The sequence below is a fragment of the Nasonia vitripennis genome (assembly GCF_009193385.2).
Source record: "Nasonia vitripennis strain AsymCx chromosome 3 unlocalized genomic scaffold, Nvit_psr_1.1 chr3_random0008, whole genome shotgun sequence".
NCBI classification, from domain to species: domain Eukaryota; kingdom Metazoa; phylum Arthropoda; class Insecta; order Hymenoptera; family Pteromalidae; genus Nasonia; species Nasonia vitripennis.
Genome location: NW_022279628.1, coordinates 500,647 through 514,422, shown reverse-complemented (window position 1 = coordinate 514,422; position 13,776 = coordinate 500,647). Strand labels below are relative to the sequence as shown.

General features: G+C 33.0%; 1 protein-coding gene across 14 annotated transcripts in view; it reads right to left on the bottom strand.

The window, feature by feature from the left end:
- The window catches only part of Rbm39 (RNA binding motif protein 39), a 243,187-nt gene that overhangs the window by 35,151 nt on the left and 194,260 nt on the right, over positions 1-13,776 (bottom strand). For all 14 annotated transcript variants that reach the window (XM_031926988.2, XM_032601834.1, NM_001142492.1 and 11 more), the window contains 1 exon segment: positions 13,184-13,530. In XM_031926988.2, the coding sequence (XP_031782848.1) occupies positions 13,184-13,530 (347 nt within the window).

Sequence of the window (13,776 nt, the reverse complement as noted above, 5' to 3'; positions counted from 1 at the left end):
CAATCAACACCGCTGGAGTGTTATGGTCTGTTGTGGAATCATCAATGGCTATTTGATTGGTCCTTATTTCTTTGAAGAGAACGTGAATGGGGTAAACTTTTTGAGATTACTTCGAGACATTTTACCTGAATTACTAGAAAATGTAGACCTAGCCACAATGCTAAGAATGTGGATCCAATTAGATGGATCACCACTACATTATGCACGCATTGTTCGTGATTATTTAAACACCCGCTACAATGGCAGGTGGATTGGGCGAGGTGGCCCAGTTGCCTGGCCCCCTCGTTCACCTGATTTAACCCCTCCCGATTTTTACTTATGGGGATATCTTAAGAATGTTGTTTATGCTCAACGGCCAACAACGCGAGATAATATGATCGAACGCATTCGTACAACTTGTGCAGCAATCCCTCGAGATGTTCTACTTAGAACCATAAGACAATTCAGAGCTCGACTTGATCTTTGCATCCAACAAAACGGCGGTAATTTCGAACAATTAATCAATGATTAACTCCAGTTAACATTCCATAAAAATACCAAAAAAATAACAAAAAGGGAAAAAACAAATAAAAAAAAAATACAAAAAAAATAAAACAAAAAACAAAAAATGGGATGCTAAATCCTTTTGACAACCTCCTCGATAGTGCATCCTGGGTTCGGCTGATGTCAAAGGTAATTTCCGCACAAAAGATGATTATTTCCAAAATCACATGTTCGAACGTAAAATTTCCCGCTCTTTCCATTTCTGATGCCAAAAGTAGGGGTTTCTATATGAAAAAATCGACTTGACCTTCAAATGACCTTGAAGGTCATGCTCAATGACATTGTCAAGGTCATCATCAGATAGCCAGGGAAAAATCCTAAAACTTTTACCCGAAACTTTTTTCGCTGGCATGCTTTGCCAACGAGATAATTGAGATTAAAGATTAAAATGACTCACCCTGTAACATTTACTCTTACGTAACCCTTTCCTCAAGTCTGCTTAGTAGCAACTTTTCCATAGATCTGCTAAATAGCGGTCAATCTTCTCGATCCTAAAGCTCGCTGAAAAGCGACTTATCCTTTGATCTGCTTAAATAGCGATCACTCTTTTCCTTTTAAAAAAAAGCACATAAAAGCACGAAAACCTCGTAGCCTTAAAAATAGGGTCGATGATTCACGACATTATATGTAAATAAACGTAGATGAATTAAATATAAAAAGTGCAAAAGCAATCAGTAGGACAGAAATATAAGATCGCGAGTCCACAGAAAATTCGAGGCGACTAACCTACTGCTTGCGCTCATCGGCGAACGCGCTCGCCTTACGTTGCAGCGTTAGCAAGGTGATTGAACGCAGCGCTTCAAATCTGCCGCGCTTAGGTCAGTTTAAAAACCAGGTCGATTCAAAATATTTGAAACATATCTATAGTAATTTTAATCTCGTGCATTTTCCAATCTGCCGTGTAAATAGTGATTTATTTATCATTATAAAAGCACGTATTTCATTCAATGAAGGATAATATTAGTGTAATAAATACAGAAAAAGAGAATAGTCACAGAAGAGGCGGTAGAAAAATATTTTTACGGAAATTATGAAGTTAAAAATCTAAATTAATTGAGGAATTAAGACAAATAAACAAGAAAATAGATTCATTTTTTCGTTCGCAAGAAGGCGAACAGTAGGTCTCGTATTGTAGCAGAAGTAGAACAGCAAAATTACATTCGAGTTATTTGGACTCGATTTAAAAACCCAAAATTCAGGCTGAATAAAATTTTATAATAAATGAAAATATAACTCCAATGAGAAGTGAGAATTAGAAAAATCCACCAGAGCAAAAATTAACAAGGAGCGTCGTTCGAAATAATCCGACATTAAAGAATCAGATAATAATGCCTAACAATCAAACGCCATTTTCAAGGAGTAAGAAAATAATTAGATCACCGCCAGAAAATAATACAACTGCACAAACAAGAGACGAAGAAGCAGTAACCAACACTGACAAATTAAATGATACAATAGCTAAAAATATAGAAAAAAAGACCAAGAAATAAATTTAGAGCAAACGAACAAAGAGAATTCCACGGGGGCAATAAAAAGGAGATTTCAAGGCTCAACAAAGCCCAATTAACCATTAATATACCAACTACACCTAATAAACAGGAATCACAACAACAACAACAAGCACCACAGCAGTTGCATTTATCGCTCAAATATGTAGCGAATCTAATACCAGAATTTGACGGAAAGTGTATGTCGGTTAACGAATACGTAGAAAAATTAAAACATGCTAAAAACATGTTATCGGAGACCGATCAAGCAAATTTAATTCCGATACTAAAAATCAAACTAAAAGGCGACGTATATATGGCTATGTTAAATGCACAAATTAATAATATTCAAGATTTTATCCAAAGTGTGCGACAGATTTATCCGCCAACTGATAAAATGGTAACTCTTTATGGAAAAATAGCAGAAAGTTTGCAAAATCCAGACAAGACGGTATTCAGTTTTGCTAATAGGTTGCAAGAACTAGTATTGCAAGTACACGACGGCAAGGAAGTAGCAGCATATACAGAGGAAGAAAAACAAAATTTTGAAACTAAAACAGACGCTGAAACTCTATTAGCATTCGTAGAAGGATTACGGCAGAAAATACGTCTCGAATTAGGAACAACAAGGAATTTAGGTGATGTTATACAAAAAGCAATAGAACTAGAGACGAGATTAAACAGAAGAGATTTGATATTTGGTAAAGCAAACAAAGTATTTTGCAGTTTAAGCAATCAATGGACATGAGGCATTGTTTTACCATAAAGTAGCGTGTGTTTACTGCAAAAATAAAGATCATTTATCAGATAGCTGCAGAATAGTAAAAAAGAAGATTCAATTAATTTGCAAATTCTGCAATAATCACGGGCATTCAATTGATGTCTGCAAAATTAATAGAATTAAAGGCAATCATTGTCAATATTGCTAAGGAATGGATCATAACGTAACTCAATGCCCATTTATAATAGGGTACAAGCTGTGTTGGAAATGCAAAGAAAGTGGACATGACCCTAATAATTGTAAAAATCAAGGAAAACAAAGCGAAATGTGTGAATTCTGCAATGGCACAACTAATACAATAAAAAATTGTCATTCGGGAAAATACTGCCCCAAATTTATGGCTCAGCAACAAGCTACGAATAATGCCAACGCCTCGTATAAAAATCAAAATTATAACAACTATAATAATAACTATAGAAAAAGCAACAATTTTAATAATCAGAACAAAAATACAAGTAATCTTAATTGGAAACAAATAAGCTGCGAGTATTGTAAAATGAGAGGACATCCAATACAAGAGTGTAGAAAATTAAAGAATCTAGAGAATATGGCTCAAGAGCGGAAAAATTGCAGTTATTCTAAAGAAGATGGGCACACAGTGGTAAATTGTCAGGAAATCAAGGCATTGGAATCAAGAGCAAATAAATTCTGTAGCTATTGCAAAAATACGAACTATATGACGGAGAAATGCTTTAAATTGCAGAAAAAGCTAATGAATCGTGTGGGAAACGACTAAAACCTTCTCGGGGCAAGTGGACGAGAAGTAATAAAGCTGATGCACTGGAAACAAACACTGACACAGCGAATTTGATAAAAGCAAGAGATACATATGAAAAATATGTTCTAAACACAGAGAAGTCGGAGAAATGCGAGAACCACGCGAATATTACGGATATAGAAAAACTAGAAGTATATCACATAAAGTTAGATGATCGATTAGAATATATTAAGATTGCAAATCCATACACAATCAAATCATGTAGCCTACTCGTTGATAGTGGTGCACAAATATGTATAATTAAATTATGTCAAATTTCTCCGGAGGCGCAATGACAAGATAAAAAAATATTGTTGACAGGAATAACAAGCAAGCAGATAAAAACTCTAGGAATAGTTAAACTACCAATAAATAATAAATATTTTGATTTTCATGTCACGCCAGAGGAATTTGACATTCCGTACGATGGCATTTTAGGAATTAAATTACTCAGAGAAAGTAAATTACGCTGAGATGAAGGATATTTAGAGATAAATGACAAAATTAAAGCTACAAAGTGGACCAATTAAGGAGATTTACACGTATATGGAGCAAGTACAAAACAAGGATCAGAATGCAAGAGTGGGAATAAATAACGATCAAAAGAAATTTCTCAATAGAATTTCAAAAGAAATCATTGATGAAAATGATATATATGAAGGCGTAAATGAAAATAAGTGGAGCGAGAGTAAAGCTGAAAATGAATGTAAACAAAATCTAACTCATCAGAGTAATAAACAAATCAGTGTAAATGAAAGCATGGAGCAAGAGGCAGACAATTTCGACAATACAAAAGATTTCGAAAAAATTGAGATAGCGATAGAAAATACTTTTTATGATGATGTGAAAACAGTGCTGAATACAATAACTAAAGAATATGAAGTCAGTAATGATACTCAGGGGGAAATAATAAACGAAAAAAACAAAGAGAAAAACAAGCCAGAAAATTTTAGAGAGTTTTTGGAAACCGATAATAAAAATATTGAAAATTTTATATATTCTATCTCGTGATCTGTAGTATTAATACATAAGGCATGTATTTTACCTCCTTAGTTAGTACAAATAAAATTTCCGACTTATCGCTCGCTTTTGCGTAAATTACTTGTCTTGTACGTGCAGGTATAATAAATATAATAAATAAATAAAATATAATAAATCTTTCATCTTGAGTAAATAATCCAAATTTTATACATCTGTCTGCAGCATTGACCTTTCCACGTTATTTTGAAAGCACATACTATCCTAAGATTTTATTTGTATCGATTGCGAATTCATCAGTTACCAGGTACATGTCAAACTTTAGTCCCTCTAAACTCATATTTGTTCTACCTAAACTAAAGCATCTTCTCGGCGTAACTCTGTTAATTGCAATTACTTATTGTTTATCATATATCGCACTACTAGTGACATTACTCGCTTTAATCAACGTATCAGCTCAACTATCCACATAAAATCGCGCTTTCCTCTCCTCTTACTTTTTGCTTGCAAGCTTTACGATAGATGGTTTACGGCCTGCTATGGCAAACCTTATTAGGTACTTCCTATAATTTATTTTCTTCTGTACATAAAAATCTTTCTTATGTTTTGACTGTTCTTAAAACCTATTAAACTGCACAGCTATCTCTTTTATTTGTTTCTTTGTATCTTCTATTTTCTCCCGCTTTTTACTGATTTTCCCCTCTACTTTCTTCTCTTCTTTTAACGTCGGTTCCCATTTTAGAAGATTATTTTCGATAGATTGCCTGATACCTCCGACTGGTAACGAGCATCCTGGTAGTTTAGAGAATCTCTGGACTTATTTCTAGAATTTCTGTTATTGTCTATTACGATCATTATAACGATTGTTATCATTGTTTTCGTTGTAATTGTTGTTTCCTCTACTATCATTGCGCCTATTATCAAATCCTCTATCGTTTCGGCCATTATCGAAATCCCGGTTGTTTCGGCGATTTTCAAGCCCGCAGTCATTACGCCTGCTGTGGTATCCCCCGTCATCGCGCCGATTGTTATATTTTGGATTATCCTCTGATTATCGTCTCTATTATAGTCTCTATTATAATTCCTATTATAGTCTTGATCGTTGTAGGCATCATTGTTATTATAATTTATACTAGCAGGGTCACCTCACTCCTAACGTCGCTCGGTTGATTAGGTATATATATTTATATTTATAGCTCTGAAGAAAATTAAAAAGTAATAAGATTATAATAATAACTATAAAAAATTAAACAGTTACGCTATTAAAAATTTCAATGAATTTTCAATAACAAAATTATATGCTATATTCGATTTCGATTTCGACGATGAATCAGCAATTATGGAGAATGATTTAGGTAGCATGAGTGAAATATGTGAATTCTGTAATCCTAAACATTTCAAATTCGAAATATTATGTGATAAGAAGTTTTCTGATTGTTGCCATATAGTAAACGTTGTATTATCTGACAATCTCTCTTATCCTTAACGTTTAAAAGAATTAGTTTCTGTAAATACTAACAAAATTAAGGGGACGCATACACCTTAAATTGTCAAAAAATGAAAAATCCATTTTTTGTTTATATTTTTCCGAAATTGTTTAAAAATTTTATTAAATATATTCAGGTATAATGTAAAAAAGATAAAACAATGTTTATATATGCCATATTATCGGGTATGACATTTCTTTGAATGCCAAAATTCAGCTACCGCAGACTTACTTAATATGGCACATATAAACATTGTTTTATCTTTTTTACATTATACCTGAATATATTTAATAATTTAATTAAATTTTTAAACAATTTCGGAAAAATATAAAAAAAAATTGGATTTTCATTTTTTGACAATTTAAGGTGTATCCGTCGCTTTAACGCTTTTTAAATAATATTAGACAATATATTAATACACTTGTCTTCGCAAGTTTTGGAGCTAGATTTTACGCTCTTTTCGGGAAAGGCCCTTAAGTTATTCGAATAAGTGGTAAAATTTTCCACAATATTTATACCTTACATCTAGACGAAAACGAAGCCAGAAGATATGAGCAACTATACATCATTAATAATGAAATCGCCTCGCAATTACGATTACAAACTAATGTGTCATGTTCTTAATGCTATTAAAGGAATTAGATAATTTCTTTTGACAAGTTCACATGTACGCTAAATCATACAAAATGATGCACGAAGTCGAAATGAAAGAACCAAATCGTTTAAAAAACAACAACGTTGAGTTTAATAGTAAAGCAATTATAATGTATTTAACATGCAATTCTAATCATGATAAACGTAGATATAACGCAGCTAAATATCATGAAGTAGCTGTGGTATTTGTAGGTGAAAATGGTCAGCCACCAGAAGATCGAGATGTATGTATATCTGCAAACATAGAGCACCTTATAATATACCATACATTACTAAACATGTAGTTCCTATGTCATATCCACTTATGTATCCTAATGTAGGTTTTGGATAGATGCCCAATATGAAAAATAAAAATTATAAAAACAATATTTGGATGCTAATTTTAGTGTTATAAATTCAGCATTAGAAACGATTTTAATCTTTACTTAAGGGGGCACACCACCTTTGAAATTAAAATCAAAATTTTTCATTAAAAATGTATAATTACTTATATAAATAAACCAATTTTTTTTAACTATTTTTAGACATAATTACTTTTATTTTGATGGTTTTAGACCTTCCATATACCTTTATAATACCTATGATAATAGGGAGTCCATAATTATGTCTAGAAATAGTAAGCAAAATTTGTTTTTTTTTTATATAAGTATTTATAAATTTTTAATGAAAAATTTTGATTTTAATTTCAAAGGTGGTGTGCCCCCTTAAATTTAAGAAAATTAACTTAACAATAAATTGTTGATGCTTGGGTAAAAGTTAAAGGTTCACGATTATTTTTTTTAAATAAAAATCAACACCAATTGAGGATAGATTTATAAGAAGTGTCATACTTCATTTAAAAAATAGAAGTAACCATGACAACGTAAAAATTGGAAAAATGATTAAATTACCTTCATCATTTTCAAAAAGTCCACGATCGTCTCAATAAAAACAATATAGCTGATAATCGATTTGTAGTTCTATACAATCCGTATTTATGGTTGAAATTTAATTGTCATATTAATTGAAGTATGTTCAACAATTCAATGGGTCAAATATTTATTTAAAGATTTAAATTATAAGGGTCATCATTGTGCATTTATAAAAATAAGTCAAGGTAATAATAAAAACGAATGTAAAGAAGGAAATTTCAACTACGGTAAAATAAAACAATATTTATGTACAAAATATATAAGCCTTCAAGAAGCAATGTATCGTCTACTACAATATGCAATGTACGTTTTATCACTCGTAATTTACCGATTAGCTGTACATTTGAAAAATGAACAGTTTATAATTTTTGAGAAGGATCAGAAGAAAAGTTAATTGATAAAAACTTAAACACAACTTTGACTGCATGGTTTGAACTAAATGCAAACGATCTGCAAGCTAGACAGTACTTGTATGTTAATATACCATATTTTTACGTTTTCAATGAAAAAACAAAGCAATGGACACCGAGAAAAAGTGTTTGGAAGCCAATTATAAGTAGAATGTACTTTGTAAATTCGAAGGATCGTGAAAGATTTTTTTTAAGATTATTATTATTACATATAAAAGGGGCTCACTCTTATGAAAAATTGAAAACATTGAAGAATGTTACATAAGCAACATTTCATGAAGTAATTGTAGCTAGAAAATTAATAACCACCGATGAAGAATGGGAGAAATGCTTGGAATAAGCAATCAAGGTTGATTTTCATAAAGCTCTGTGTAACCTGTTTGGTTATATATGCGTATTTCATAACCCAGTAAATATTAAAAAATTATTTGAAAAATATGAAGCATATTTTTACAGTCTATTGTTAACTAAAGAAATACGTAAAAATATCTTACTAAAACATATAAATTCTATTTTGACAAGTTACGGGTATACACTGACTGATTTCAATTTACCTAAATTTAGTGAGGATGTTAAGGAAACTAATTATAAAGAATTTTATACAACAAATAAAATTGAAAATGATTCGTTATACAATATGAGCTTTTTAACGAATAAACAACGTGTAATTTTCGATGCAGTAATAAATAGTGTAATTAATAAGGACGATCAAGTAAAGTGTTTCTTTATTAATGGATCCGGAGATAGTGGAAAAAGCTACATACTAAATACTATTATAACTCATTTAAATAAAGAAAAAATAAGTGTTTTACCTATAGCATGGACTGGTATAGCAGCAAATTTATTAGTAAATGAAAGAACTTCAGATGTGATTTTTAAATTACCATTAAATATAAATAAAGATTCAATGTGCAACATTACTTTCAATTCAATATATAGAACAAATCTGAAAAAATCACAATTTGAGATAAAATAACAATGACATCAGAACATGCTTTTCAGGCAGTGGATAAATTATTAAAAGACTTATGTAATAATGACATTGAATTAGGTGGCAAAGTAATGATTGTATCAGGTAACTTCTGACAAACTCTACCTGTTGTCAAACATGGGAATCGAACAAAAATTATTGAAAATTGTGTGAAAAATAGTCATTTATGGAGTCAATTCTAAATAATGACTTTCAAAAATAAAATGAGAGTTAGTAATTGTGACAAAGAGTTTAAACAATGGCTATTAAAAATTGGAGATAGAAAATATTCCAACAAATCTAAAATGGGCAATGATATAACTTTAAAGTAATTACTTCCAACAGAATTATTATCAACCAGTGATATAATTATGGAAATTCATGGAGATTGCTTTGATAATAATAATGCCAATAAACTTTGCAAAAGAGTAATTTTAGCGCCGAAAAACAATGATGTACTAAAAATTAATAATACCGTTTTAAATAAGATACAAGGCGATGTAAGAGAGTATCTAAGTGTAAATTCATGGGAAGATGATAATAAAGAGATGTTACCAATAGAATTTTAGAATTCACTTACGCCAAATGGCCTACCGCCTCATGAGTTACGTTTAAAAGTAGGTAGTGCAATTATTTTACTGATAAATTTAAATTTAAATGATGTGCTTTGTAATAGTACTCGATTAATAGTGAGGAAAATGATGCAATTCTGTATACAGGCAGAAATAATTAGCAGTTAACAATTTGCTGAAGTTGTTTTAATACCGCAGATTTGACTTCTTCAAAAGAAGAAATTCCTTTTGACATGACAAGACGACAGTTTCCAGTACGATTAGGATATGTCATGACATTGTACAAATCATAAGGCCAAACATTTGACAAAGTTGGTATCTATTTACCAAATCCAGATATCAGTCATGGTCAATAATATGTAGCATTATCCAGGGTAACGTTAAACAAAATTTCATAATTTTACTTTAAAAAAATTCAAGTTTCTAGGATAAAAGTAAAAATAATGATGATTCAAATAAGATATATCCGAAAACTATCGTATGTAATGAAATATTAAATTAATAAGAAACTAATGAAATATGTCAGTTATTGAGAAAAGATGTGAATGACTTCACGGCACACAGGTACATTAAGCACTTTAATATAATAGTAGATTATTTTCGCTATTGCGTTCTCCCGAGTATCTGCGTACGTTCTTTTTCCGATAACCACCATTTCTTTTTCTATTATCTTGAGGAGCGCTATTATTTTGTAAGGTGTTGCTTGCTTGGGGTGCAGATACGACGTATGGTACAGAGGACGGCGCGTGTATGAGGAAGGGAGTGTAGACTACTGGCGGGACACTGGCGGCAGGTACTGATACTAGCTTTTCTAGTTTTTCTTTGCCAAGTTGATTGTTATTTATCGCTTTTTTCAATATAAAGCTTTCAACGAAGGTGTGGCCGAAGATATCACAATATTAGCATATCTTTGCTTTGCAATTTTTTTTTCCTGTTACCGACAATAGTTACATACGCTCATACCCGTAGTGTATCCGACGGCTTTGCTAGTTACCGGCGCGGCCTTAGGTTTATATGCTGCTTTTGCAATATTTATAAGCTCAGCTTCCCACAATGAAATTGTAGTACTGTCTTCGCGAATCGGATTTAATTTCTGACTATATGCACAGTCCGCGCGTGCGATATTCAAAGGCTACGGCTGTTGTAATGGCTTTTCTAAGACATAACAGATTTTTTGAACGAACTTGGTGTTGTAATTCTCTGTTTAGACTAAATAAAAATTGTTCGAGGGCTTTCTTATCAGCATTAGTTTTATATTTAGCTCTCTCCCAGACGCGTGTGTCGCGGCTCGCGTCGTAGATGTCTAATAATTGGTTGCGTAATATTTAAACAATTGATTTCGAAACAGCTAAAACCTTATCTGCTCCGTCAACGCCACTACACTGCGCAGTTAAATCGACTAGCAACCTCTCTACAGTGTCGTATTGTCTCAGGCGCAAAGTGTAGCCGTTAGCAACACGTCACCAAACCTTAGATGTCAACGAGTTGAAAAACCAACGTTCGGACTCTAGGCCGGATTCGTGAATCACTTTGTGAACCAAGCAACAAAATAATGCGAGCATGTCTAGATTTTCATCATAATGAAGGTTTGTTTTTAATGCTTGGTATAACAAGAACATCTAGCCCTCATCTCAAGAGTGGTCTCTATGCTGTTGTACGTTTTGAATGCGTATAATTATCAGATCAGGGTACGATTTTAAATTTGATTCCTCGTGTACTTTATCCTGATTGTGTTTTTGAAATTGCTCGCATTGCTCTATGAAATCGGAATCTCCCATTTGTTGTTCCTGTTGTTGCTCTGCATCTAGCTTATCAAACTAATTTCTTATGGGAGGTAAACTTTGATTTTTAGAATCGGGTAACTTATCTAACGTTGATCAGTTAATGCGTCAACCGGCGGGTAACTGTTTGGCAAAAGTTAATTTCCGGTGTTCTGAGCAAAGTGCGTGATTAAGGCTGTGTCTCGCGTTGATCAAATTAACTCCGTCGTTTTAAGCTAAGGCAATGATTAGCTTTTTGTCATAGACATCATTTACTGCGTTTAGAGCGCCGGAATTCAGTCCGCTATACATGTTTTCACGAATAATTTGCTTTCAATCTGTAATCTAATCGTCGGATTTTTCTTCTTTAATTTTAGCGCGAATGGGTCACTTTGTTTGAACTTTTTGAAACACGTGGGAATAGCTCTTTTATCATGTGCGACAGCGGAATTAAATTGTGGCGACGTTTTGTCATCTGTTATTTTTAGTACTATTTTATCTCAGACTTGTAGTAAGTGTTCTTTCGCCACTTTCAACAATTGCAGTTTGTCCATTGGGATTAACTTTTCTTTTTTGAATATTCCCTGTATATAACTCATCGCGATGTTTATCGTTCCTTTTGATGGATATTCTACGGTTACGTCCGCAAGATGCAAGGCTCTTATTAATTAAGTATGCAAAATAGCATCGGTTCCGCTAAAGTCCCAAATTCTTGCAACCGTTTTTGAAAAGCGTCAGGATTGTTAATCCCGTGTGTAAATACGTTGTGTGTTTTCAGACTGTAATATTCGTTAAGGTTCGACATTTTATAATCAGATGGATTTAACTCGGCCATTTTTCGCACTCTATTACGGTATTTAAGACCACAAAATTTGATGTTTCGGAGAATTTTAAGTTAGTTTGTTAGTTATCCGAACCGAAAAATTTCTTACTAGTGTTAATCCTAGGGTATAATTGTTAGTTTTCATGACAATTTACTTGACTTACCTTCAGGTGGCTGCGATAATGAGTACTGTAACATGGCAATCCAGCGATTAAATGCGCGGCCGCGAAAGCGCCGCGCTTCACCCAGCAGAGGATTTCTGTCTCCGTCGGGTCGACTCCAGGTGCGAACGAGGAGAGGCGCGGCGGACGTTGGACGCCGCGTGCAAAGCGTCTTCTTGTGCAATGCCGTTGGATTGCGCCACGTACAAATGCGCAGTGTGCTCGGCACCGCGCCTTCTATTTGCGATGAGAGAGGTTCTCCGGCCTCGTTACGATGCCGCGGGTTCGGTTTGCGGGAGCGGAAAGAGCAGGTAGAATGACTGATACACTAACACCGAATGTTATTGAATATGAAAAAATATATTATTGAACAAAGAAATGATATACAAGCTGGGCCAGATGCTCGGTGATCTTTAAGTCAAAACTAACTTTCTAGAGCTGGATCGTGAGTAGCGGGATCGAGAGCAAGTGCCTGCATGCACCCCAATTTATAGATACACCGGGTGATGTAATTCCTACCCACGCGGTCATCCGAAAACGTAGAAGAAAGGTTATGCTAAATCGAGCTTTGGGATGAGTCCAGGCTATCGCTAAGCACGTATTGGGCGACTCATGCTCGATTACACTATAACTAGCTATGCTATATTACAAATTATATCAAAATGATAAAACATTACATAAAGATATTTTATGCAAAAAATAAATAAATAAAATTATCAAATTTTGTATCCCTCTAAAACATGCTCCACAGCAAAATATAATAAACATTATATGTTAGCCGCGAGCGAATTGATTTTTCTTCTAGTAATTTATTAATATTAAAATCTAAGAAATTTTATTTTGAAAAATTATTACTTATGTTTACAATGATATATAAAAAAAGACTTACTTTTGCGGATCAAACATATTGGAAAGCATAAAACATTGCGTAGCAATCGGTGGAGCAGTTTGCTGGTTAATTTGTGGTGCAGTTACAACTGGTGTCATATTTAACGCATTAGCTGCTGCTGGAGGTATTTCTAAACCTGTTCCTTCAGCCAATTTGAACATCAATTGTAATCTTCCAGTTGCACCGAGATCTATTCCACTTCGATCAAGCTCATCAGTATCTAATAACGATGGTCCCTGTATAAGATCTGTACGTTCTGTTACATTTCCTACTTTCATTGGTCTACCAGCTAATTCGAATCCGTTTAATTGTTCTAAAGCTTTCTTCGCATCATCAGCGTTACGAAACTAAAAAATTATTTTAGATTTATTTGGTGAAACTTAAATACGAATTGTTTAGTTATTTTTTAGATGCATGAGAGTTTATCCTGCTCAAATATTGCTTTTATAATTAAAATAAAAGAAAGCAAGTATAAAATTTATCGTAAAAGTGGCATACGGCAAGAACAAAATACCCTACACAGTTTTTGATAAATGTTACAAATACAAAATTTCAGATATATTTTGCATTTCCTCTCTTAAAAAATAGATGAC